The 25,722-nt window shown below is 39.8% G+C and overlaps 2 protein-coding genes across 9 annotated transcripts in view; one reads left to right on the top strand and one right to left on the bottom strand.

Moving 5' to 3' along the window:
- cep112 (centrosomal protein 112) overlaps positions 1-20,414 on the bottom strand; it is a 123,391-nt gene extending 102,977 nt beyond the window's left edge. For 4 of the 5 annotated variants that reach the window (XR_009770757.1, XM_061712728.1, XM_061712729.1 and 1 more), the window contains exons 1-6: positions 20,367-20,414; positions 20,176-20,281; positions 19,331-19,521; positions 18,982-19,151; positions 10,567-10,651; positions 8,633-8,710 (exon numbers count right to left, since the gene is read on the bottom strand). Coding sequence is in view for 4 of the 5 variants with exons in the window: in XM_061712728.1 (XP_061568712.1) it covers positions 8,633-8,710; positions 10,567-10,651; positions 18,982-19,151; positions 19,331-19,521; positions 20,176-20,275 (624 nt within the window). In the remaining variant the exon portion in view is untranslated. Of the gene's footprint in view, positions 1-8,632; positions 8,711-10,566; positions 10,652-18,981; positions 19,152-19,330; positions 19,522-20,175; positions 20,282-20,366 lie in introns of those variants that run through there. The other variant, XM_061712730.1, reaches the window with a different exon arrangement.
- Positions 20,415-22,726: 2,312 nt separating this feature from the next.
- prkcab (protein kinase C, alpha, b) overlaps positions 22,727-25,722 on the top strand; it is a 145,827-nt gene continuing 142,831 nt past the window's right edge. For 3 of the 4 annotated variants that reach the window (XM_061711166.1, XM_061711164.1, XM_061711165.1), the window contains exons 1-2: positions 22,727-22,978; positions 23,127-23,158. In XM_061711166.1, coding sequence (XP_061567150.1) covers positions 22,815-22,978; positions 23,127-23,158 — 196 coding nt within the window. In that variant the 5' untranslated portion in view covers positions 22,727-22,814. The remainder of the gene's footprint in view (positions 22,979-23,126; positions 23,159-25,722) is intronic. The other variant, XM_061711167.1, reaches the window with a different exon arrangement.

The raw sequence follows: 25,722 nt of genomic DNA, 5'->3' as shown, positions 1-25,722 counted from the left end.
TAACGCGGAACCATATTATTCAGGCTTCACACGTGTCATTTGTTGATGTTTTTTTTCCAGGATTCCGATTGGCTAGCATTTACTTTATGCTTCTCGTTACACTGCCCCCTGCAGGTTTGGCTGCTCATAGCACCTTAACAGCATTTTCATGCGGGTTCGTCTAAACGATGATATTTTTGAAAACGTAGAGGGGGAAATATCTGTTTTTGTAAATACCCGGCTATGTGTAAACGGGGCCCCAGTCTCTAACCTCATTATCTATGCAGGATTCTGAGTGGACGGGGCGGCTATGATAATGAGGCTCTGTGCTAATTGGCTGCCTGAATGACACGATACACCGCTACGAAAAAATGGCGGAAGCTCCGGCCGGCGGAGTTGGCCAGAGTTAGTTGTGGGCGTGGTTTCAAGCATCGGAGGCCAACCTATATAAATCGCTCCCGTCGTCACATAACAAAAGGGAGCAGAATCTGAATGGCTCGTAGATCCACATCACACTGGATGGCTCATCCGGGCGGCTGTACAGACACTGCAGAATTTGGTTGCTTTCCTCCTTCTCTGAGTTGGCAGGCTGATGAGAGACCACTTTATATATGTTAAAGCAAGAGAAAACGTGTTTTTCATAATAGGTCTCCTTTAAGTATAACTACCTTAAGTCTATTTTCAACAACCAGTTTTCATAAATACAGGATACAAGCAACCTATTTCTAACAAACAGCCCTCCCATTATTGAGCATTTTGCTTCTCAGAGGTTCACTCAAAGACGTTAGGACAGGGAAAGCTGTTTTTATTTTGGTGAAAATTTGTCTTGCACAAAGAATAGATGTCTTAGAACCACTACAGTATGCTGCCTGTTTTAACAGCTGGAGTCAGCTGGTTTACACTAACACAAGAGCGAACTGAAAATATGAAAATAAATCACCAGAGTGATTGAAATTTTTCCAAAAGGGAAAAAAAACAGTGGAGTAAATTGTATGATGTACAAAAGTTAATAGAGGCACATTCAGCATTTGTCAACCTCATGGCTGAAAGCATATTAGCATTGCTGGCAATTATTTCTAGTTGCTTGTGGAAATTGAGCGTTACACCACTATATGACCACATCTTTCAGTGGTCTCCCCTTCAATTTATGCACTTTCCACTTCAATCCCTGCTCAATAAAGCTACATTTTCAGTCTATCAGCATAATCTCTGTACAAGGGAAATACATCAGAGGTGGAATAGAAAGCTTCAGTGGGCTCATCGGACCATATAGAGGGAATAAATAAACTCCAGTTCTACTCCATTTCCTCTTGTTTCCATTGTGTCGTTCCCAATTTTTCCCTGCGGCTTTCCTGAACTGTTTCCCATATAGCTAGCAAGCAGCATCAGTGGAAATGACACTTCATGTTTCCTTCCTCTATTCCATCTATAAAGTTGTTTTTTTTTTCAATGAAAAATACACATTCAATCTTAAAAAACTCAGACTAATCCCAATATTGGGTTAAACTTACTTACGGGCCAAATAAACCAAATACATACAGAGAGGACTCAATACCTCATGACAAAGTACTAATAACTGTGTTTATAAACTGTACTCAGTACAATTGATGCAAGCATAATACACCAGTCAGTATTATAGAAGTTTGCGAAAGAGTAGCTCGTTACCAGGTAACACTGCTAAGAAGCTGGTGTGTGCATTTAATGTTGTGTTTTCCCATGATATTCAGCGATGCAGAGCCAGTCAGCTCATCATGGGTACGATCAAACAGCATAAGGTGTTGCTTTAATGCCTCCATATTGGATTTGCTATGTTACATCAGTCTACAGATACCTGACAGGGTAGATGCGCAAAAAGTGTTTGGCAGAAAGAGACAAAACCATGTTATGGCTGTGGAAGATCAACAATCCAAATGACTCTTAAAGGGATTGTGACATGAAAAACAAATTTTTCTTGATTTTTTGTGTTTTGTTGGGGGACTTGACATCAATTACACCCAAAAAACAACGAACTTTTAACATTCAGTGTATTGTGTGCTTTCTGGGATTTTCCGCATAACTATGCAAAAACGGCGCATCTGGTTTGGTGGCGGATCGTTACGTAACGGCCCGCTAAATCACCGCCCCCTCCACCCAGCTCCCTGTCTCCTCTCCTCTCCAGCGCACCATAAAGGCTGATTTATGGTTCCGCGTTACACCGACGCAGAGCCTACGGCGTAGGGTTACGCGGCGACGCGCACCATACGCTGAACCCTACGGCGTAAGCTCTGCGTCGATTTAACGCGGAACCATAAATGAGGCTTAACACGCCTCTTTTGTTCTAATCACCGGAGGAAAACTGCTAAGAAGACCCGCGGCCACTGACTGGACTTAAGATAAGGGGACAGTGCTGCTTGCATGCCTTTATTTTTATGATTGTTTGCTGTGGTTCGCCCTCCTGCTTTTCCGTGCATGCTTCGCCTGTCGCTCCGACGCCGCTGTGAGCGTATGGCTGGAGGAGGAGGAGGTTTGGAGGAGGAGCGGAGCAATGATTGACAGGAAAGGGGGGAAAGGAAGCATTTTTCACGGCGCAAAAAAACACTGTAATAAAAAGCCAGGAAAAGATTACTAGAGTGAAGTTTTTCTTGTTACACTCTTTTAGACACATTTGAGGGATGTTGCCCAAGACTTTTAATAGTGTTAAAAGCATGTTAAAAATGATGTCACAATACCTTTAATGACACCCTCAGCCCGCTAATAACAAAGCAGAAGCTGCCGATCTGACAGCAGCAGCAATGAAAAACTATGACCATTAGAGACGAGTCATGCTCAGGTTTATATTTAACACTACATTTAAGGTGACTAGTGGAAGGGATGGCTGGAGGTTGGGTAGAGTTGCGTGGGTGGGGGAGGGGGACTTCAAAGCATGCTTTCAAAATAGGATTTTCAGCTTAAATCCACAAACAGAAAAAAAAACTGTCATCACTGGAAGCTGGCATTATGTTTGTCTTCCAAAAGGCTTGGCCATTTCAAAAATGCGAACCATGTCTGTGGATGTATGGAAATGGCTGTGGGAGCGTCTATTGCCACAAAGCATTCTTGGGAACCCTGCACGAATTTCACACTTGTTTCTATACAAAGGCTGAGCATACTGAACAACAAGAGGCAAGGGTTTAAGGCTCATTGAAATGCATATGAATGACTGTCTCTCTTAAACACCAGCTACAGCTACCTTTTGGATACGAAAAAGAAGATAACAGTGTTATTTGTGAAGTCTTATCAAAAAAAGACGCTTTTAGGTAGCATTATGTTTTGCTCTCATGCAGTGCATACCTCTATGCTAAATGGGCCATGATCACTGGTATAGCTGCAATTCCTCTCAAAAGTTGACTTAAAAATCAAGGGAGATAAAGGAGAGAAAAATTAGGTGATGAGAGGTTTGAAAAGCACCTTCATCTCTGTAAGAACAAATAAACCACAAAGGAGCAACTGAAAATGTACTGGTGACAAGGGGATGGGCTTCTCTCTCAAATACCTTGGGTTTTCAATCTGAAAGAGTAAACAGGAAAACTTTAGACCTCTCTTTCTCCTCTTCCTCTCTTAACAAAGCCTCGCCAGTACCAGAATCTATCCTTCGCCCTGAGTTTGCCATAAACAATGTGGAAAGCACATCAAAGCCCGGCTCTGTGGCCGGAGTCTCTTCCGTCAACCCTTGTCTGTTTAGAGAGACAGAAAGCGTTGCGCTACTTCAAGGCTTTGTGTGTGTGGCCAGCTCTGTTTCCGCTCTCAGGCCCTTTTTACTGTCCCTTTTTGTCAACACCAGGGACCGCTAATCTGTAAGCTATCTCCAGTCTGTTTACCATCACATGGAGACAAATGTGTATACATTCTTGCCAAACACTGACACAGCATGTTCTTTGATTACAATATGAAACGCAAGAGACTGAAAAGAGTGAACAGCTAAACCACCTGAAAGTAAGCTGGTCACAGTCCATGTGACTTTGCCGCATTTCATCAATATGGTTCACCAACTGTAACACAAACTGCAAAAATATCTGTCTGTTGACATCTTGCTGTTTGGCCTGCACTATCTGAGATCTGTGTATGGCCCCATTACTTTCACGTGAACAAAAACAATCGGACAACATTTCTTTCGGATGGACTTGGGCTGTCTGTTCGGGCTGATAACTAGCCAGCAGAATCAGGGCTTTGAAAAGTAAAGGAAGTTTAAGATGATACTGAGTGTCAGTAAAAACAGTTCCACTGCCCCCCTTTCTCAACATGGAGATTGACAAGATGAACAAGGACCAGGGGGGAAGGGCGAACTTGAATTAACCTCAGACCTTGGGACGATAAGAGTTAAAACTACAGTAGAAACATTGAGTTACAATAAGTTGCTTTGGGGTGATTTGGTGGCAGGTGAAAGAGGAAAAGAGGAAAATACAAACTAATCCTAGAGAATAGCAGCAGGGTGGGTGCCGGGATGAATGACGAATTGCTGCTTAGATCTGACAGTGGATAAAAAAAAATACCAGTGATGAATCAATCAATATACTTCTAAACTGGTGCCCTGGCTGACAAACAAGAATGGGATTTCTTTTTATATCCACAGACAGCCAGTGATCACATTTGATTGAGCACAGCCCACAGGGCAAATAAGACATGTAGAGTAAATGCTGTGGTTTAATTCTGGCAACGGGTGATGCTAAACTTGACTTGATGCGTACGTATGCCTGTGTGTGCACTCTTCTCTGTGTCCCCACACATATGCTCCTCTAAGTGAATGTTTGTCCAGCCTCACTGCTGGCATCGTGTCCTGTGTCATTGGAACCTGACGGAGATGGATGGACGGATGCACAAGAGGAATAATCACAAGCACTGGCTCTCCAGACAAACACACACGCTGACGGCTTCATAATTTCAGACTAGTATTGAGCAAGCTCTCGGCACAACCATTTAGCCACAGACAGTGAAAAGCCAAGTGGCAGGGCCTAACATTTAACACTGCATGCAGGGGAGAAAAAAATGTTTTATAGGCCGGACAGGGAAATGTTGCTCTACTTTATTACTCAACTCACATTAGAGATAAATCTAGTTGCTCAAACACACAAACTGCAAACTAACTGAAAGTTGAAACAGATGGCTGTACAGCTGATTCAGGTTTTGTGTTTCTTGCAAAACTGTGAGCCCCAGGTAATGTGTCATCCATTGTGTAGTATGGTTACCATGCTAACTACACTGACTTAATTCCACTAGACTCGAAAGAAATACGATGCGAGATAACACAATGACCAGGAGTAAACACATCAGCAATAATCTTAAAGAAGCAATTGGTCAATTGGTATTTTGAAACAATGGGTAATAGAGTTTATTTCATTCCATTTCCTACATCAAAACAAGAGAGCACTAAATGGATTTAGAAAAATATTGGACTCAATCATTTTAAAATGACATCCCAGCAAACTGACCTGACACTGATGATAAAATCCTAAAAGCCTCCACCTCAGACACCTGTGTGCTGGCCACCCACCCCACGCAAAACTTAGTGAAAATATTCTCAATCATTTGTGCTGCGTTAGTGCTGGTTTGTGCAGAAATACATTTTGTTTGTGCTGCTTTAGTTTTTAAAATATAACGTTACATTTCAAAAGGTCATTCTAAGTTCACGCAGCCCCCCGACTTTGTCCAAAATTAACCAAAATGGTCTAGTTTGTTTGTGCTGCATTAGGGCTTGTGCAGAAAGAAATTTCATTTGTGCGGCTTTAGTTTTCAAGATATAACGGGTTAATTATGACGCGATGATGTCACGCAGCCCCCTGACTTTGTCCAAAATTAACCAAAATGGTCTAGTTTGTTTTTGCTGTGTTAGTGCTGGTTTGTGCAGAGAAAAAAAATGTTTGTGCTGCTTTAGTTTTGAAGATATAACCGGTTTATTATGACACGATGATGTCACGCAGCCCCCACGACTTTGTTGATGTCTACAAGCGGGGTGATTCAAGTAATTGAATGAATGGGCATATATTCACCTGTTCACCGCGGCGGCTGCATGGCGAGGGGGTGAGTAGGGAGAGTAATTTTTTGTTGACCGCTTGACATATCTACAAACTGAGAGTGAATATCTTGCCTTGCCTTGCCTTGCTTTTGACTGTTTGTTCGGCGTTGGAGGAAAATAAATACGGACAGTTGGATAACACGGAAATGGCTAGTCGTTTGTGCAGCGAGTCAGCAGTACCATGCTCCCTCACTTACCCCGAACATCTTACAGACACTAATACCCCATTTCCACCAAACCAGTTCCAGGGCTGGTTCTGGGCCACTGCTGATTTTGAAACCGGTCTTTCTGTTCCCACTGACAAAGAACTGGCTCCGGGCCAAAAAAAGCGGTTCCAAAGTAGCACCAACTCTTTGCTGGGCCAGAGGAAAGAACGGAGGGGCATGAGTTGACCAACGGAACTGAAGCAATAAAGATTGTTCTACAGGGTACAGAATTATGCTTAATTTTTCACTCACTGCTTCTGAATTATGTCTTAGTTTTTATTGTATAAATAATGGTGGGGTCATTTTAAACGTGGGGACACACCAACCCGATAATCAGCCGGCGGACGTCGTCTGACGAGGGCGGTGCCTCAAGTCAGGCCGTGCTGTTGTCCGTCGACGTCTGCGATCATTTCAGTTGATTCGACATGTAAGATCGGCCATTATCCGTCAGCCGTTGTGAGCGATCTGATTGGTGGAGTGCTAGCCAGTGACTGGCGAATCAGAGTTAACTGGAAATGACAATGGTAAACTTACTAGCTAAACAGCATGGTACAAACGCTAAACTATACCAGAGACGTTCTATAAACCGAGACAGCCCACTAAGGTTCGAGTTGCTGTATCTGTGTCACGTGACTGCCACGCCCCTTTAGGAGACCGGAAGTAGGTCCTGAGTCTATTGAGTCCTATGGGAAAAGTGAACGTGAGCACAGATTATTACCAATTCCTTCGCCCCATAGTAACCTAAGTAAATATGGGACCCATTTTTCAAAAGCTACAAATCTTCTGAACATTCTGACACCAAAATGGCAATTTTCAGACCGACAGATTAGGAGAAAATGAACTTTGTTTGAGACCTGTCTCTGTCTGAGCAACACACTCTCGCGAGATTTGGCTCTCATCGTTTTCCCATCGGATAAAATTAAGTTTAAAACTAAAATAAAACTAGCTTCTTTGCTTAATAATACTGTTATTTTTATTATTTAAGTATTTTTGGAAGAAAGTTGTACTGTATCTAGTGTTGTATGTTCCAAAACGATGTGGGGAGAGGGGCCCATGCCCACTTAGGAGCCCGGAAGTGTATACAATTTCAAACCATTGCCAGTAACGGCAATGCGCTATCTTGTGTATAGAAGATCTTTGACTATACTCAATCATCGAGTCTGTTTGTATTTGGCTTGTGTTTGATTGAGTTATATTTTTATTATTAGCCATCTTATTTTCGATCCTTCTTGACTTCTTTCGGACGTGAAAACAGCCACTTCAGCCAGACTGCTTTTTTGCCAACGGTCGGCCATCGGGTCGGTGTGTCCCGGCCTTAAGACCTGGTGAAGTTCAAATTCTTTTTTTCTTATATCCTGATAAGTAAAACAATTGAAAATCAGATTGAATATACTTTCTTTTTCACATGACTCTAGATTGCTTCAGAAGCTCTGAAGAGAAGAAAAAGATGTACCAGATAGAGTGATGCATAGCTATGCTGAAATTTCATAGGAGCTGGGCACTTTGAAGCAGTGAATCTATAAAACTTAAGGATCACAAAGTTGAGAATGGTTTGCTAGCGTGTTTGTCTGCCTGTTAATTTGAAAGATGCAGGCTTGGAGGAGTGTTGCCAAGCAATGCCTCTTATCAGTATTTCAACACAGAGGAGGAGACACTGATGCAGTGCACAGCTTCACGTCTGCTGTTGAGATTCCTGATTACCCAAGTCTGGAGGGCTGAGGGAGAGCAGAGAGTCAAAGAAGCGTGGACATGGAAAGAGGAAGAAAGATAGGTATGTACAGAAAGAAAGTGAGAAAGTAAGAAAAAAGAAGTGGAGAGGGTTGGAAGGAAAACATCAATGTGCAGGCAACGTAGGAGAAAGTCAGAGGCAACAAGTGGGGGGAAAAAGAGGAAGATATAAGTTGTGCAGGAAAGAAGATAAGAGATAAAATACATAGGGGCAGGTTACTTATCAAACCTTGGCTGGAGCACTCCCAACAGACAAGATAAGAAAGGTGTGCACATTTTCAATTTCTCAGTTTACACAACCATCACGTCCCACAATAGCAGTCAACCGCCAAAAGGGAAGACACTTTGGGAGGGGTTTATTTTTTAAACATTTGTTTATAAGTGCCCAAGCAGTGAGGCCAACTCTGCACCATTGCAACACTAATTATAAGGGCGCTTCAACCAGGTGCCTAATCATCACATACCAAAAATGCAAAGTAATTGAATGTTATCTAAATCATCCATCATCCATTGTAGAGTGACCACCACTCAAAAAGTTGAAAATAAACATCCGCTGCTGTTGGCAGGCATTCCAATATGGTGCAGCACCCTTTTCTTGTGTAGATTTATTTGTAAGCTACAAATGCATTCACCACTGTTGATGAGGTGAGGCTGTGTAACCAGGAAGCTCTAAGCATGCCCATAGACTCACCCCTAGGTTCCAGCTGCTGAGATGAGCGTCCAGGTCACTGTCTTCACGAGACGTATCTGCTTTTAACACCCCATCCACCTGAGAAGCAAAAGCTGACATTAAGCGTGCATCAACAGCAGCAAGATAATGGAAGTTAAAAGGGGAGAATTAAATGAGTTTGGGATTTAAATCATTTCTGACAGCAATCTGATTGGCACTTTGGCCTAAGGAAACAAACAGCAGGGACTGATGGAGGTTATCACCGCCTGCTGACATGCCATAATTCCTCTCTTGGCAGCAACAAAAGGTTTCTTTAAAAGCTTATAGAAATACAGCACACCTTCATGTGCTTTGCTTCCAAACTAACATCAGTAGTCCCTTGCTATCTCCATTTCACCAACTTTTTCTTCCCTCACTGTAACATACAGCACTCCAGATGTTGGCTGTTCCACATAATTTCCGCTATGCAGTAAATTCCACAAGAGGCACATATGCAGCTCGACTGCCTGCCTTATTTTTTTTTCATTTTTCTTTTTTTTACCCAGCCTTTTGTTACAACTGAGTTCTAGATTGGTTTTGTACGGTATAATTTAAAAGCTTTCATGGGTTTTGTTGATACAAGATCAGTTTACTCAAGTTAAAATTGAGCAGCAACATTAAAATGAAGGAAATATCTAATAACATTGAGAAAACAGGGGAATGGAGAGATGTTGTTGAATGTGATTAGGATCTGATGGCATTCGGGTCTTGGGTGGACTCCAGTGGAACTGTACTGACGGAGATATTTCAGATCTGAGTAGGTCAGGGGTTAAATGCCCCTTCTGATTAGAATAGCAATAGCAATCTCAAAGTCTCACCCTCGAACAAAAAAAGTTAAAGTTTCATTTCAATTCGCAATATCATACCTGATATAATACCAAGTATTTTTTCTGTTTCTCAAAACTAACAAAACAGCAACAGAAAACTAAAAGATCAATAATCTAAGTATAAATGAAGTCTGCAGCTGGATTTCACTGCAACTCTGAGTTTGGGTGCTACCTCATGTGACTTCATAACACCTTCATGCCACAAATCCTTCCTTCAGGAGAGAGCTTTGTGGCAGTAAGCCCAAAAAGCAAACTTCTTTAAAGTTTGTCTAAAGTTTCTTAACAGCTGCCAGAACAACTTGTTAAGCCTCGTCCCAAGAGGTGTGATGATGTCACATTCTCTGGCTCTTGCATTGCTCAGATGGGTGTTTTGCTTATTGCGTCCAACCTGTTCATATCAAAAACTGTTAGTGTACTTATATATATATATATATATATATATATATATATATATATATATATATATATATATATATATATATATATATATATATATATAAAGGGAAAATTATCCACAATTATAGACTCATAACAAGAAAGCTTGATTGTGGTCTCTTTAAAACTCTGAAATATCCTAGGCTTCATTTAAGAGCATGTTTTTAAAGTACATGCTTGAGCCCGTGTATGAATTAATTGGCAGGATGTTTTGTGTAAGTATAGGTTACAGTGATATATATGTAATGAATTGCAAACATCATAAATTGTTTCTATGACCCACAAACAAGGAATTTCCTCAGGCTCCATTGGGAAATGAATTCAAGAATTTCCAAATTGGCCCACATTAAAGAATAAAGCATTGTTGACTATCGAAGCTGGTATCATTAAACTGAAAAGTGATTGTTTTTCTTGTCAACAGGTCCCACATTACTGAATTTTGTTACTCATAATATAGTTTAATCAACTGATATGTGTTTTATGATTTGAAACTGCCCTAGATTATTTTTTGTGTGTAGTTTTATTGTAATTTCCGTTCCCAATCAGACCTATTTTGCAGCAATTGATAAATACAACTACACCATTTGCTAAATCTTTAGAGTTGTGTGCCAGGGAAGACCAAGGATGCAACTGACAATATTGTGATGAACTAACCCTTCTGGCATCTTGTCTGGGTGCATGTTTGAGTGGACTGAAGGACACAAGTCGAGAACGGTCCTTCTCTTCATAGGTCCGTCTCCTGGAGCAGGGAAATAAGAAAAACAAGAGCGCAACAGTTTAACAATCAGGATGTTAATGTATCTCTGACCTACTTGTGTATCTCTTGGTATATAAATGTGCTTGCATCTGCAGCTTGTTCTGACATTTAAGTAGATCAACATCTGGCAATGATTGTATTATTTTGTGGTCTGCAATTCATCCCATCTGAGAAAAAAATGTCTCATTCTGTTTGCATGGACTACACTTGGAGTACAATTCTGTTGTTTGTCATCCCCTTCATACAATCACACTTTAGTGATGCTCTCTTATGTCAGTAAATCTATATATTAGATAGTCTACAGAAAAACACAGTTTTTATTCGCCAACACACCTGCAGAAACATAAGAGCACTTCTAACTTCACAATGCTGTCTGACACCACACACACACACACACACACGCACACACGCACACGCACACACTCTCAGAGGCATAACTGAGCTAACAATCTCATTAAGCCCAGGCACACGAGGCACTATTAGCTCACTTATGCTAATTGAATGAAGATGTTAGAAAAGCCAAGAATATGTGGGACCACAGTGAAGGGAAAAAAAATAATCATTGTCATCTTGCAAAGGCATCACATTACATTATAAAGGACACCAATTCACACTCTCAACCTGATCTCCGATAGGTATTTTTCCCTCCTATGTCATTTTTTAGCATCCCTGGCAGCAAGAAAAGAGAACCTCATCTGTCGGATGCAGACGTATCTGACGGGACAATTGGCATGAGGAAACATACAGTACAGAGCATTACATTATTGGAATATAATGATGATCAGTATAATAATACTATAATTAACACTTTACCTCAATCCATCCATCCACCCATTTTCTATACCCGTTTAATCCTGTATAGGGTCCTGGTGTACTTTACCTCCAAACAGCAAACACATTTTAAATCCACTATATGTAGAAAATACCTCTTCTGACCCCATGAGTGCAGTATATCACAAGAAGGTTATGTCAGCCCTTAGCATACGACACAACAGGCCTCCAGCAGAAATATTTTGGCCTAAGACACAACAACAACTCGTCTTTTTACAGAATGATGTAAAAGCATACAAAGCCTTTTAATTAGATGACTTAGTTACTGTTCTACTTCTCATTTGCTTACTCCTTTGTGTACAACACTTTCCATAATTGTTAAAGAGCGGTATATTCAAGTTGTATGGAGAGTAGTAATAATTTCTGAAAGGGATTTTGTACTTTTGTAATTAACTTTATAAAGTTTAAAAGCTAGACATCCCCTGTCTTAAACCGCACCTCCAATTTCCTTTTTTATTTCTGTTGTTTTCATCTTTTTTTTAGTGCAATTTGAGTACCTTCTGCCAGTTTCCCTTGACTATTTTTCTCATCTTAAGTATATACTTGTTCTTCCTGTTCTGTCATCTAATACAGTTTGCAATACAAAGACTTCAGTGGCTTGGAGAATTGCAAAAGTCCAAATCATAATGTATAATTTACTGTAATTTTCTGTTTATGTATAGTTGATGTCACAAAACCATAATGTGGTGTAATCTTTCAGCAAGAAAACATTCAGTGAGATGTTTTTAGTAAAAACATGAGCTGAAACTGGAACTTTCAAATCACTAATGCATTACGGTACTATTTTTAATACATTTAGTTGTTAATTCAGTGTATTGCGATTGATTATTCATGACGAGTAATTTCAAATGCAGTGTGTCTTTTGATCCATGTACACATATGCACACATCCATGTGTCACTCTGAAACTTGGATAGGGGGGCCAAGTTTAGCAATTTTGGGCCTCTAAGTCAACAGGTGGATGAGGATAATTGAATCAGATGTGTCTGAGGTCTGAGGCCCATAGATCAAAGCAGTGGCAAGTCAAGGCAGGGCAACACACATACACATACACACAAATTGAGAACGCCAGCATGTAAAGCCTCAGAAGCTTTGCTGATTAAAGCAACCCGACATCCATACCCCGGCTCGACCTCCAGGTGCAGAGCCAGCAGGCCCGGGTCTCGGCCTCGGGCACCCCTAGGAAAACAGTCTGACCTTGGGACACACACGTCCTTGTGCCCCGTTCACACTACACCATAAGCCTACACCACCTGGAGGAAAGATCAGAGGAAAGATTCTGGCCTGTGAGCGAGACGGGGGTATTTATAACATAAACAATTAACTCCCACAACTGCAAAGATCATGCTAAGCCCTTTTCATACCTAGCATTAATAACATTATTGTCACACTTTACTTGAGGAAAGAAAAGTAGAGAGGGTTAAAAGGGGAATGGGAGTTAAGAGCTTTCATATGTGCATGGAAAGCACAAATATTGAAGACTGAAAACAGGATGAGATCAGAGGAAAACAAGACAAGACAATGTTCCAGAAAAGATATATGAGAGGATGCAGCTGATAGGTTGCAAAGAAGTAAAGGTCAGTTGGCATGCTGCTATCAAAACCAACCTCCACGCTGCTATTTTTATCATTATCTGTCTTATCTGAAAACAAGAACAAAAAGCAAGAGTGGACACAAAAAGCAACTGTAAAAGATGTTCTGTATTTTGACTTTCACTGGAGTTCCTTTGCCTGAACAGCTGCTATCAACAAAGCAGTAGCTCTATCTTGTGGTGAGACTGGGAACACCACCACGGAGGAGAAATACATTCTAGAATGTGATTGGAAACATATTATAAATGAAATCAGATGATTTACATGATAAAAAGACATAACAGAAAACTTCATCCTAAAAATTCAGAACCCCTCTAAATTTAGCCTGCAGACATTGAAATTTAAAACGGTATTACAAGCAATGAAGCCCTGCAACCTGACCACGGGTGATAAATCAAACGTTGCCACATTATAGGGAGGGAATCTGACAAGTTCCTTTTATTAATTCTTATCTAAATGAGAAAGAAATACATAAAAGGACTCTTAGCCCAGTTCATTTTCTCATCAGGACCTCAGTATGTGATCTGAGTGTCTTTCATCGTCTTATCCCAATTAGATGCCTTTTCATCTATTGCCTGAATGTCAGAGAGGAGGAAGGCCTGCCTCTTGTTGAACGAAGCCACATCGTGTCAACATTACTTGCAATTAACCTATAATCCAAACAAATGCTGACTTCTACATTATTAATACATTACCAATGCATTACTCATTCAAAAACATTCAACAATCCAACAGCTAGGATTGTAGAGTCTTAAATTTACCATCCTGTCATTTTTGTTAATGTACAAAGTCAAAATAATGATTGACATTTATTACTGTTACCAGGACGTACATACAACAATAGAAACAAGACCAATTGATCCACCGGTGAGCCACCAAAAAGAAGACTGGTTTTCAACAAAATGGGAGCCAAAGATCATAGAGGATACACGAGAAATTCACTGTCAACATAAAATGTGTACATGTGCATTTACATAGAGAGGTAAATTTGTGAATTTTTGGTAAGCACGTGCATTTTTACGGAACTGCTAAAAATAAATGAATTTGTAAGAGTGTATCTTCAGCTCTATGTAAATAGTGGTCTACTGGCTATTTGATAAAAAAAGGACATACATTGAAAACATTTTCTCTTTCTAAAATGAAATCATCAAGTGGATGCAAGGTCCTGCATCAATTATGCAATGAAAAGATGCTCTTTATATGCACGCATGCTTGAGTACAGGGTATGAAAATCCAACAAGAAGCCACAACAGTTTCCACCACGGATGAAACATTGAAATTGCCCAATAAATGTCATACCAAAGGCTTTGGACTGTCAAAGGACACACTAACGCACTCAGACAGTGTAACAATAAAAAATAAATTTTGGAAAACCACTGATTCAGAGGGTCACCAGAGACTCAATCAGGATGGATGGATGGATGGATGGATGGATGGATGGATGGATGGATGGATGGATGGATGGATGGATGGATGGATGGATGGATGGATGGATGGATGGATGGATGGATGGATGGATGGATGGATGGATGGATGGATGGATGGATGGATGGATGGATGGATGGATGGATGGATGGATGGATGGATGGATGGATGGATGGATGGATGGATGGATGATGGACTTCTTTGTAGAGAATATTCACAAATACCACATAGCGACTGTTGTCCACAACCAACTTGCTGTGAGCTGACACCACTAAGTACTGTAGTACCTAATCGTAATGACATAATTCCACAGCCCCGACAGAAAACTTTGGATTAAATGTGGCAGCAGAGGGCTTGTACTCTCTTATGCAGTGCTCTGGTGTATATTAAGCTCTCCCTACTACAGTGCTCTCTTTTTATTATGCTAATGTCTCCATGAAGCCACAAGGCTCTGATTTGCCTCTCCTTCTTAATTGGAATGAAAAACCATGAACCATTACTAACATCACTTTGTCAAGGTCCTCAACTACTAACAGTGGGAAGTAATATCCCCAAGCATGTGATTGATGATTTAGTGAGGCATGTTTATTTCACGTACTGTACACATGGTTGTATACTTAAATAAACGAGAAGCTGAATTCCAAATTCAGAACAGTTATTTATTTTTAGACATTTCGCCCACGATCAAACAGCTACAGAAGCCAAAATATATGTATTTTTAAAACAAACAAAAACAAAACATAAAATGTACTAATGAGCTACCAAGCCTCATTCTGTGCTTTCTCTTCTCTGTGGGGGTTATAATTCAGGTTCACCAAGTGGGAGAGAGGAGTGGAACAGAAAAACGGGTAAAGAATACGTGAGGTTCCTCATCCTCTCGTGCTGTTTTGAAGTGGTTCTCTTTGAAAAATAAGAATGAACGGCTCATGAAGACTGATGCAAGAACATGGCAATATCTTTAACTTTTCAGATATCGTTGCTGAGCAAATACGATAGGCAATCAGTCACAAAAGCCGTGTGCATCAAGCCTCACATTCAAGTTCAGAGTTTCTGGTCTGGTAGAAGAACTTTTAAGCAGAATGCTTGGTCAGGTAGTCTTATTCAGGCATCTCCTATATCTGACTGTCTTCTCATCAGACAAGTTAACAGTTTCTACTGACTTCAACATGCTCTTAAATATTCAAAAAACATTTCTGCTGAAGGCCTGTTTGACAGACATGAAACAGCCATCACCCTGCCTCTCTCAAGAGACTCCAGATCTGAGTGCTGCTCTGTGCATTTTAATGATGAACCTGCACATTAAACTGAATAATAACCTTCATATAAATAAAGTTCCAGTTTTATCTTACTCTGTGTTGAGATGTGATTAGCTCTTTTTCAGTCAATTGACTTGTAACAGTCTTTATCATTGAAATAATTTACATCAGCGGTAGATGGGTGCCCTTTAATCTACGTCCAAATGTGGTCAGGAAGTCGTTCATGAAGAAGTGTTAGGAGCCAGAGCCGAATGATTTGCGCTGACGTGTTCAAACACAACCTCTGGTTGCTCTGGCAGAATGGGCTGTAAGTGCCACTAAAACAGTAATACAACATGATGAATAAATAAACCTAGCTGATGAGATGAGAGGACACTTCACAAAAGGATGAATGTTATAGGCTATAGGGTGTTTACTAGGAATGGGCGATATTTTACCGTTCACGATATACCGTCCAAAAAATTCCTCACGATAAGAATTTGTCATCTCGCGGTAAAAACGATAAATTCCCTTTGATAAAGTTTTTGTGTAAAAATGATTTATGGTTCTGCGTTAAATCCACAACGTACGGGAAGGAAGGAAGGAAGGAAGGAAGGAAGGAAGGAAGGAAGGAAGGAAGGAAGGAAGGAAGGAAGGAAGAAAAGAAGGAAGGAGAGAGCAGGAGGAAGGAAGGAAGGAAGGAAGGAAGGAAGGAAGGAAGGAAGGAAGGAAGGAAGGAAGGAAGGAAGGAAGGAAGGAAGGAAGGAAGGAAGGAAGGAAGGAAGGAAGGAAGGAAGGAAGGGAAAAAAGAAGGAAGGAAGGAAGGAAGGAGAGCAGGAGGAAAGAAGGAAGGAAGGGAAAAAAGAAGGAAGGAAGGAAGGAAGGAAGGAAGGAAGGAAGGAAGGAAGGAAGGAAGGAAGGAAGGGAGAAAACAAGGAAAGGAGGAAGGAAGGGAGAAAAGAGGAAGGGAAGAGGGAAGGAGAGAGCAGGAGGAAAGAAGGTAGGAAGGAAGGAAGGAAATGAGCCTGAAAGAAAGAAAGAAATAAAGAAAGAAAGAAAGAAAGAAAGAAAGAAAGAAAGAAAGAAAGAAAGAAAGAAAGAAAGAAAGAAAGAAAGAAAGAAAGAAAGAAAGAAAGAAAGAAAGAAAGAAAGAAAGAAAGAAAGAAAGAAAGAAAGAAAGAGGGATAAATTCCCATTGATGACGATTTGTGTAACAAACATGGCGGATCTGAGAGCGAGATAGATTTATAGTTGAAAAGGTGGAGTTGAATTGGTATTTTTTAATCGTTATCGGGATAAATGCCGGAAATTATCGGGATACATTTTAGTCCATACCGCCCATCCCTAGATTTTACAAAAAGAACAAAATTAAGCCGCATAAAGCAAAATTGACATGAAACTGAATAAATCAGGTTTGAGCAACATTCAAAACAAATTTCATGTGACAGGAGATAAACAATTTGTAGGTCATACTGGCATCTTTTCCTTTGCAGGCTCATGCATACAGCCCATTTTCCCACATTTCAGTCAGGACTACATTTCTTTTTTTTTTGCTGTGGTAAACAAAATAATCACAACCTAACAGTGAGATTTGCTGTATTTTCATGGCCTTAGAATTGGCATTTTAAATACAAAAATGTTAAGAGTCAACGTCCTCAACCTTCTGCTAAACGTCACCATTAATTTCTGCAATGTAGTGAAAGGGAACAAAGCAAACCCTGGCTCTAGACTAGATGTAACCTTTTGTTTGCAATTTGCAATTATGCCACTAGATTTCACCATCAAGTTTATATTACAGTAATCGAAGATGAACGAAATAACAAACTAAACATTTAACATTTTGTTCACTGAAATAAAAATAAAACTGGGGGGGGGGGTCCTTATTTTTACGTGAAGATATTTAATAAGCATTAAGGTTGATTTGAAAAGTTCTGTAAACTTTACACCAGCTAAACACTCATATGGTCACTTGGGAAGTATCTGCCCACACTGAATGGGAAAATGTGGCAAATGTTAAAGTTGGGAGGAAGCAACAGACCTTTATTTGTTTGTTTTTTTTCTTTTTGAGAATGTCTCCATTGAAGATAAAAGCAAAAGCCAAAGTCAAAGTAGGTCATAAACTATGCATAACACTTCTCAAGAGGGAGAAATCCCTGGGTCTCCTGACTCTGCACTTTATAATGTTGCTTATAAAAGGGTTTATGTTTGCTCTTATGTCGCTTTTGGTCTGTTAGATATTTAGATTTTTGCCTGCACCTTCTCACAAACTGTGTTACACGTATTCTTGTTTTTATGTATCTCATAAATAGTAATTCTCAAAATAAGTATTTATTTTAGTTGAAGTTAGATGTTGAGCAACAGTAACCTTTACTGACATGACAGCAATCTTACTATCCAGACTGAAAACAAGAAGAGGCCAGAGGAAGTATGTAGAAGGAAATAGAATGGTGCCAAGCAGCTGTTGCAGTCATTGTCAACCTGATGCGTGGTAACATTTCTAGATAGGTGCGTGTCAGCTTTCAGGGGAGGTTATGGTGGAGGATCCCCAGCTACTGCAGACTTGTATCGTCAATTCAACTCAAAAGCATCAATCGCACACCAGAGGGTAAAGCGAGGCAGTACATTCCACCATCCTCTTCCCTGAGGTTTGCCTCTTTTGAGATAATCTTGGTGCTTTGATGCAAAAGTAGATTGTACTGTATGATAGAACATGCAGTACGGAACTTGAGAGCATACACACTCTCACATACACAAACACGCAGTAAGCCCAGCTCATAATTCCACATAACAATGATAGAAAACTCCATATATTCCTGAAATCACCATTTATTAGCTGTTAGCTTTGTTCTTTCTTTGGTTAAGTGAACTATATAACTGCAAAAGATGATAATCAGCTGTTTAAAGGCAGAACAAAAAACCATTACTTTTTTTTTTTGACTTTTCACTTTTAAAACACAGACTGTGTCATAGTTTGGAATTATGAGTGAATATAAACATGTCGAGGCTGAATGATTCTACTCTGAGTGTGTACTGTGATGTTACAACACCTTTCTTGTAATGTTTTGGAGGTTTTCATCTTGCTATAGGCTGCACGCTTAATCAGATAATCAATCTTCTATTGATTTTGTCAACACCACTTTGTCTTACACAGTTAGGATACAATTTGTCTCAAAAGATCTTTACTTTTGCAGAGGGTTCATGAAAGGTAAAACAAAAGTTTCAGCTTCTACCTGTGATGACTAGTAACAGGTGTAGAACTGGGTCTGTCCTTCAGTAGTCCTTCATCCATAGCCAAACTATCATCAGTACCATCCCCCAGCTCTCCCGTCACCCATTCAGGCAGACCGCCTATGCTCTGCTCCGCTGGTCGACCAATCATTGGCACATCATAGTAGATAAACTAAAAGTTAAAATGTAAGAAAAATATTGAGAATTATGTCAGGTGGTTACCAACTTAAAACAACACTGGTTTCAAAATTCTTCTTCAGAGAAACTTTGGTTATTCCAAGTATAAGTTGAAATGATAAAAAATCCATCGTTGTGGCACAAATAAATGGCTGCTGATGAGATCACTCGTACCAAGTAGTCTGGGAGTGCCTTTAGGTTTCCAGGCTCCGGTTTGCTACTGAAAGGCGCCTCCAGGACACCTCGTTTGAGCATGTTAAGCAGCAAACGGGCATACTGATTGCGGTTTTTCCGTTCCATCAAACCTGAACCACATGTGGCTGTGTCACACAGTTTCTTTATCCAGACAGCACAACGCTGGCGCTCTGACGTGAGGAGAGAGAGGGAGAGATAGGATATTGTTACAACTTTTGAGCATCACATTTAATTTGATTTGTTTGACAAAATAATGCCTGTACTTCAGTAAACTAAAAAATAAACTTAACCTAAATTTTTACATCCCTGTCAAATATCCCTTAAATGTACTATGAATAAATCTGTAGCAGATCCCAATGAAAGGATTTGATATAGGCTACAAAGGATTTCTATAGGTTATTTTTTTTAATAATAATGTTATTAACGGTATTTGTAAATCACAGGACAGTGTTATACTGCAATAATATGTTAAACTGGGGATGTTATCATCAATATTGTATTCTAAAAAAAAACCAAGTTATGTCTTCCTATCAAATCCTAAAAACGTAACCTTGAAAGTGATTTAGAATAGAATAGAATCCTTTATTGTCATTGTAAACATTGTTTCCAACATCGCTGTGAAAATGTGTTTAGCATCTCCCCATGACAGCATTTACACACACCAAGAATCAACACACACAGAAAAAACAAGAATAATAAATAAATAAAATCACTTATACAAAATTGTAATATAGATTTGATTAGAATATTTTGTTTTCTTGACATTGCATATGGGTTGTGCTCATTTCTGTATGAAGAAACAGTGAACAGTAGCACACTCTCACCTGTCTTGTTGGGATGCTTAAGCACAAATGGTTTCATGTCAAGCAGAACATGATCAAACACGGTGTCTAGCCTCTCCCAGGAGTCTTCATAGATGCTCATGCTGACCTGATATACATAGTCAAAATATATATTTCCAAAATGAGATACAATCCAGGTGAAAATGTACAATCTGAGCTGAAAACGGAATTACCTTGAGTGTGGCTTTCGCCGCTCAAGACAGTTTAAACTGCGGCGTCTTCAGGCTACGCCACATCCGTTTCCGTGGAGACGAGGAGCGTTTCTTCTTCTTTTGAACGCTCCAGTCACTGTGCGTTACTGCTGCCATCTACAGGAACCAGCGTGTAGCGCAGACAGCTCAATGCTCTTCCACAAGCAGTTGGTTTGGAAATATGAAACTTCCTTTATGGACGTTCATGGACAAATTCAGTGGCTTCTACAATGGAGAACAAAGATTTGGTTGTTTTTTTGCTTAGCATATTTACTTTACTATCTTTATGATAATCTTGTCAAGACTTGACACACTTATTATTGTGAATGTGCATGTGGACCTAGGCAGGAGGTGTGTATTTGACATTTCTTCCTCATCTTCTTCTTTTAAAATTGTATTCAAATGTATTTAAAAAAAAAAAAGCATAATAAATTAAACACAATCACACACCATGTTTAAGACATTTTCTTCATTAATAGTGGGATAACCTAGTTCATATTCAATTTTTTTTTTAACGGTCCAGATTTTCACCTGGACCTAAAAAGCAGCCCGCTCAGCCCTTTTCTGCCTTTACCTTTAACTGCCAAACAATCAGCTTCTCTTTCATCTATATTTCAGAGGCACATGCACCTTTATAGTGGTGTCCAAATTATCAAGTCTCCTTTTCATGAAGCAACGTGTCTATCAAATTTGCGCAACCCAGATGCCCACAAAATGTTTTAGTTCTAATCTAAACTTTTCACAAGGTTGCGTTTTAAATCATTTTAGATTTTTAAATAAATCACGAAAAGTCGCATGTCAAAATAATTCTTAAAACCATAAACAGTTTTGTTCATCACTGTGCACTTAGCTTCTTTATCTTTTCTATCAATCTTCTCATGATCCCTGAAATTTAACTGGTGTCCTTGTTAATGTACCTCCTGCATATGCATACTGCTTCAGACAGGTGCCAACAGTAACATGTTGATAAATGAATAGGCCTACCTCTTTATTAATAATCCTGTTTCATAAATAATTGTATGTCAGTCAGAGGAACCAAACTGGGATTTTCACTGCTAGGGATAAAGCAATATTCCAGCACCTTCATAGATGCAGACGGAGACGAATGTGACCAGATATCCCATATTGCCGCCTCTTTATATTTTATTCAAATGAGGGATTTCACGTGGGGCCTCCTGATACTTGAAGAAAAACAAGCAGGAACCTCCTGTAACTAAACCTGATCATTAAAAAATCAAATGAAAAAAAAAAAACATCCTTATTTTTGAGTCTTCTGTAATTCAACCAACTTGTACCTGTAAATCAATTTTTTCTCCTCTGTGTAAACCCCTGACTCACACGTTGTTCTTATGTTTACATTTATTCAGACCGACTCCATGATCTGATGCCCTATCGTCCACCTGAGTCACAGCTGGCTCAAAAGTTTATTTTGTTGGAACAGCCGATCAATCTCTAAACATGATATTCATTTTGCCAATTTGCCATCATTGTTTTGTATTTATTTATTTGTGATTAATATCATAATCATGTGCAATTCTTTAAGAAAATCGCTCATCCCTGTCAGTGCTTGAACGGGACCCGGTTATGTTATCTGGCTGCTGCACCTTCCAACATGATACAAATATCAAGTGGGCTTTGCGCGTTCTATGTGAAAAGGGCTTAAGTCTACCAATCTACCAAATACATTACCAGACAAAACTCAATACATTTTTCTTGTCGCCACTGCGAATGGGTAACATATGCAAATTAAAACGTGTATTACAGTGTAGTTGATACGTTACATTCTTGCCGTGTTTAATAAAAAAGCTTGCAATGTACTTTGTGTCCACAAGATAGCAGCGAAGACTTACAATTGAAGGAATTGTCGCTGGCTGATTGAGACATGTTGCGTTCAGGTGCTCCTCGTATGTTTGCCTGTCCAGCATACCTAGGCTGTTTGGTCTTTTCTAACATCTGGTCTTTTCTCACATCACAATGAAAATGTGATGAAATCCCGTTTTTCGAAAAAAAATTGGTCATTCACCAGAAACTTGTTGATGCAAGACTGGCACAACTACGGCCTGTTAAAATTCTACAGATAGACAATTCCTACACAACCATAAAAAAAAAAAAAAAACCCTAAGGTGTAGCTACAAACTGATACATAGGAAGTTATTGCCTCATTGCATTCAAACGCCAGATCAAATGGACAATGTTGAAAAAACTTTCGTAGAACTTTTCCGGGATAGCAACCTCTAAACTTATTGAAACTATACATTCCCACGGTAATTAAAGGCATTCTCCGTCACTTTAAATGAAAAAGAAGCGCTCAGCTGAGATGCAAGCAGAGGAGAGGCGTGCACAGTCGAGAGCGTGGAGGACACTACAGTCGACGGGAGCATCAGACATCGGCCGGGACTACAAAGTTGTGGCTCTATAGTTCTACCTGTTATGGCTGACCATTTACATTACAATGACTCGGCTGGATATGGGAACAGATTCGCACGAAAGGGTGCTTTGCGACAGAAAAATGTGCATGAAGTGAAAAATCACAAGTTTACTGCGAGGTTTTTTAAGCAGCCAACGTTTTGCAGCCATTGTACAGACTTCATATGGTGAGTGATTTTTCCTCCAAACTTACAAATTACTATTGGTAGTGTTTTTGTTGCAGTGATTGACAGTTCAATAGCATTTGTTAAATGAATCCTCGGCATGTAGGGTGAATAACCAAAACTGATAAGTTACTTCACTTATTTGTTGCAGGGGATTTGGCAAACAAGGATTTCAGTGCCAAGGTAAGTCACATTTCTTGAACTACAGGTTTGAGTAATGGGTGGGGAAACCCTTTTCTTAAACACTGTTTAATTGACCAGAATCCCACTTCGCATAGGGAAGCATTACTTTCATCCATACCAGTTTCTCAGGGATGGTGCATGCATGCAAGGGCTACTACTACAGTTTCAAGATTCCACAGAGACTCAGTTTAAAAGCTTTATTTCTTCCAAGTCACCAAAAGCCATCTACAAGCCAGGAGGTATACAGTCAAAGTAGATCCTCTCATAATTACAAGCCTAAGCCATACCTTTGAGTGTTCAGACTTTACTTGTAGCTTGGTTTTTTTACAGGCCCTCAAAGGGGTTTAAGCGCCAAGCAACCTTCTGTGATGCTCCATATTCTGGAGTGTAAGTGGATTTTGACTGCAGAACCCTCCCACGCTTGTAGCCACTTTTGGACTGGATAAGAAGTTTCTTATGTGGACGCATTGGTAGGTCGTCTCTCTGGGTTCCAGCTACCATGTTTTGAGGCTGCTCATTTGATCAAAGTTGAAGTTCCAGTCAAAGAAATCAGATAAGCCCATCCTATCATTGGAGGAAGATGGGGTTCCCACTGTATGCTGAAATTACGGTTTGCTTATGGGAGCCCTATACAAATGTGATGGTTCAGCATTCACCAATGGTTGCTGTGGCAGGGAAGCATACCAGGTTGAAGACCCAGCACCACCTTGGCTGGACCCGTTGACCATATTAGCAGCGTAGCGTTGAGCAGGCCTGGCATTCACCGATGGTTGCTGTGGCAGGGAAGCATACTGAGTTGAAGGACCAGCATCACCGCTGCCTTGGCTGGACCCCTTAACCATATTAGCAGCTTAGCTTGGAGGAGGTTTGGCATTCAAACCTCCTCCAAGTTATTTCTATTTTCAAAGTATTCCAATATGAGATTTTGTGTGGAGAAACTGGTTTTCAGAGCAGTGTGAAGAATTCTGGAAGTGGACTAATGGGTGAACGCTCGAGATGTTGACTGACTCTGTTTTTGTTGGGTATGCATGAGGGATGCTGTCCCTTTTCTGAAAATCGCATAGGGAGTTGATCCCCACAGGACCCCTTCTTAGATTTAGAAATATAAGTACCTTAAAAGCATTGATTGTTAATGCTTCCATGTTGGTCAGGATGATCGTGTTACATTTGTGAGGCATAGTTTACAGGAAGAGGATTTAAGAGTTACTAGAAGGTGGTTATTCTGTAATGCGCCACCAGGCTGGTTAACATAAATTGGATGGTATCATAAGTGTGGGCAGATTAAGGGTTGTTCAGGATTCGAAACAGTAACTTCCTAGCTACTGCTAATCACCAAGCTAACTACTGTATTTCTCCTTTCATATTAGTTTGATTAAATTAGAGACAGTTACGTTTTTAGAAGAGTTCACGTACTCTAATTATATTTTTTCTCATTTATGTCCATTGAGGATGTTGCCTCTAAAAGTCCTTATAAAAAATACACGTCTAATGCTTAATCACCAAGATCATACAGTAAGGAAACAAATCACATGTAGCTTTTAAGACTTTGGTGATACAAATTTTAGCCTAATGGTTATACATTTAGAACTAATCTCTTTTTGAAATTGCACTATCATGCAACAGATTTTAGTAGCTCCTGAAGGATTTTGGGATGCCCTCTTAGATCTCATCATTGCATATCAGTAATAATTAATGCAGGACTTGGTACATCTAGTACTCGGTGGATTACAATTTAACATGAATTTCAAGCAGGTTGGACTAAATTCAAAGGCTAAATTTCTCAGCACATGTTTTGAGGCAGTTTAATTGCAAAGTAGTAGATCCTGTATCTGTTGTAACGTAGCAGTCATGTTCAGTGTGTGATTTAACCATCTTCCAATTGAGTAAAAAGGGACGCTGCCACATTAAAGCTCTGCAAGCTTTGCATTAGACTAACCAGTTTGACCCCCCCCCCCCCTCCAAAAAAAGAATTATGTATACATATATAAATAAATAAAAATGTTTGCATTTGGTGAGATATGTTGTCCTTAGCAAAGCTTGCTAGCTTATCATCCTTCTCTGACCACCAGGAGGGTTCATATCACTGGATGGCATCATCATGGTGCGCAGATGAAAGCCTGCTTCATATTTCTGTAAATTGGAATGTAAACTGCAGAGATAATTGTAATTTACCAGGAAGTATTACAATTTTCTTTTTTAAATCTATTGAAAAAGGATTAGTGTATCACGGCCAGGTTAGTTTATTATGTAGTCATTCTGATGGTTGCGGTTACACACTAAACAATCCTGAAAGGGAAGCTCATCAGTAGAGCAACCACGTTACACCTTTCATGAAAAAGCTTACAACAGCTTTATGGCTCACACCACGATTCATGTCTTAACGAAATATTGTGATTCCATTAAAGAAAAAAAATCTCAATGGTCACTGGAATAAATGTTAACCGATAAAATTTAAATTCTACTTTGGTGAAGTTGAACGTTCAGTTTTGGGGTCCTATGCATTTGCATAGTCCACAGATAATAGTCCAAGATCGTTATTCCATTGCAGGGTTACACAGACAATC

The sequence above is a fragment of the Cololabis saira genome, chromosome 21, assembly GCF_033807715.1.
Source record: "Cololabis saira isolate AMF1-May2022 chromosome 21, fColSai1.1, whole genome shotgun sequence".
Taxonomy (NCBI): Eukaryota; Metazoa; Chordata; class Actinopteri; order Beloniformes; family Belonidae; genus Cololabis; species Cololabis saira.
Note: the sequence above shows the minus strand (reverse complement) of the source record. Positions and strands in the feature narration are given on the sequence as shown.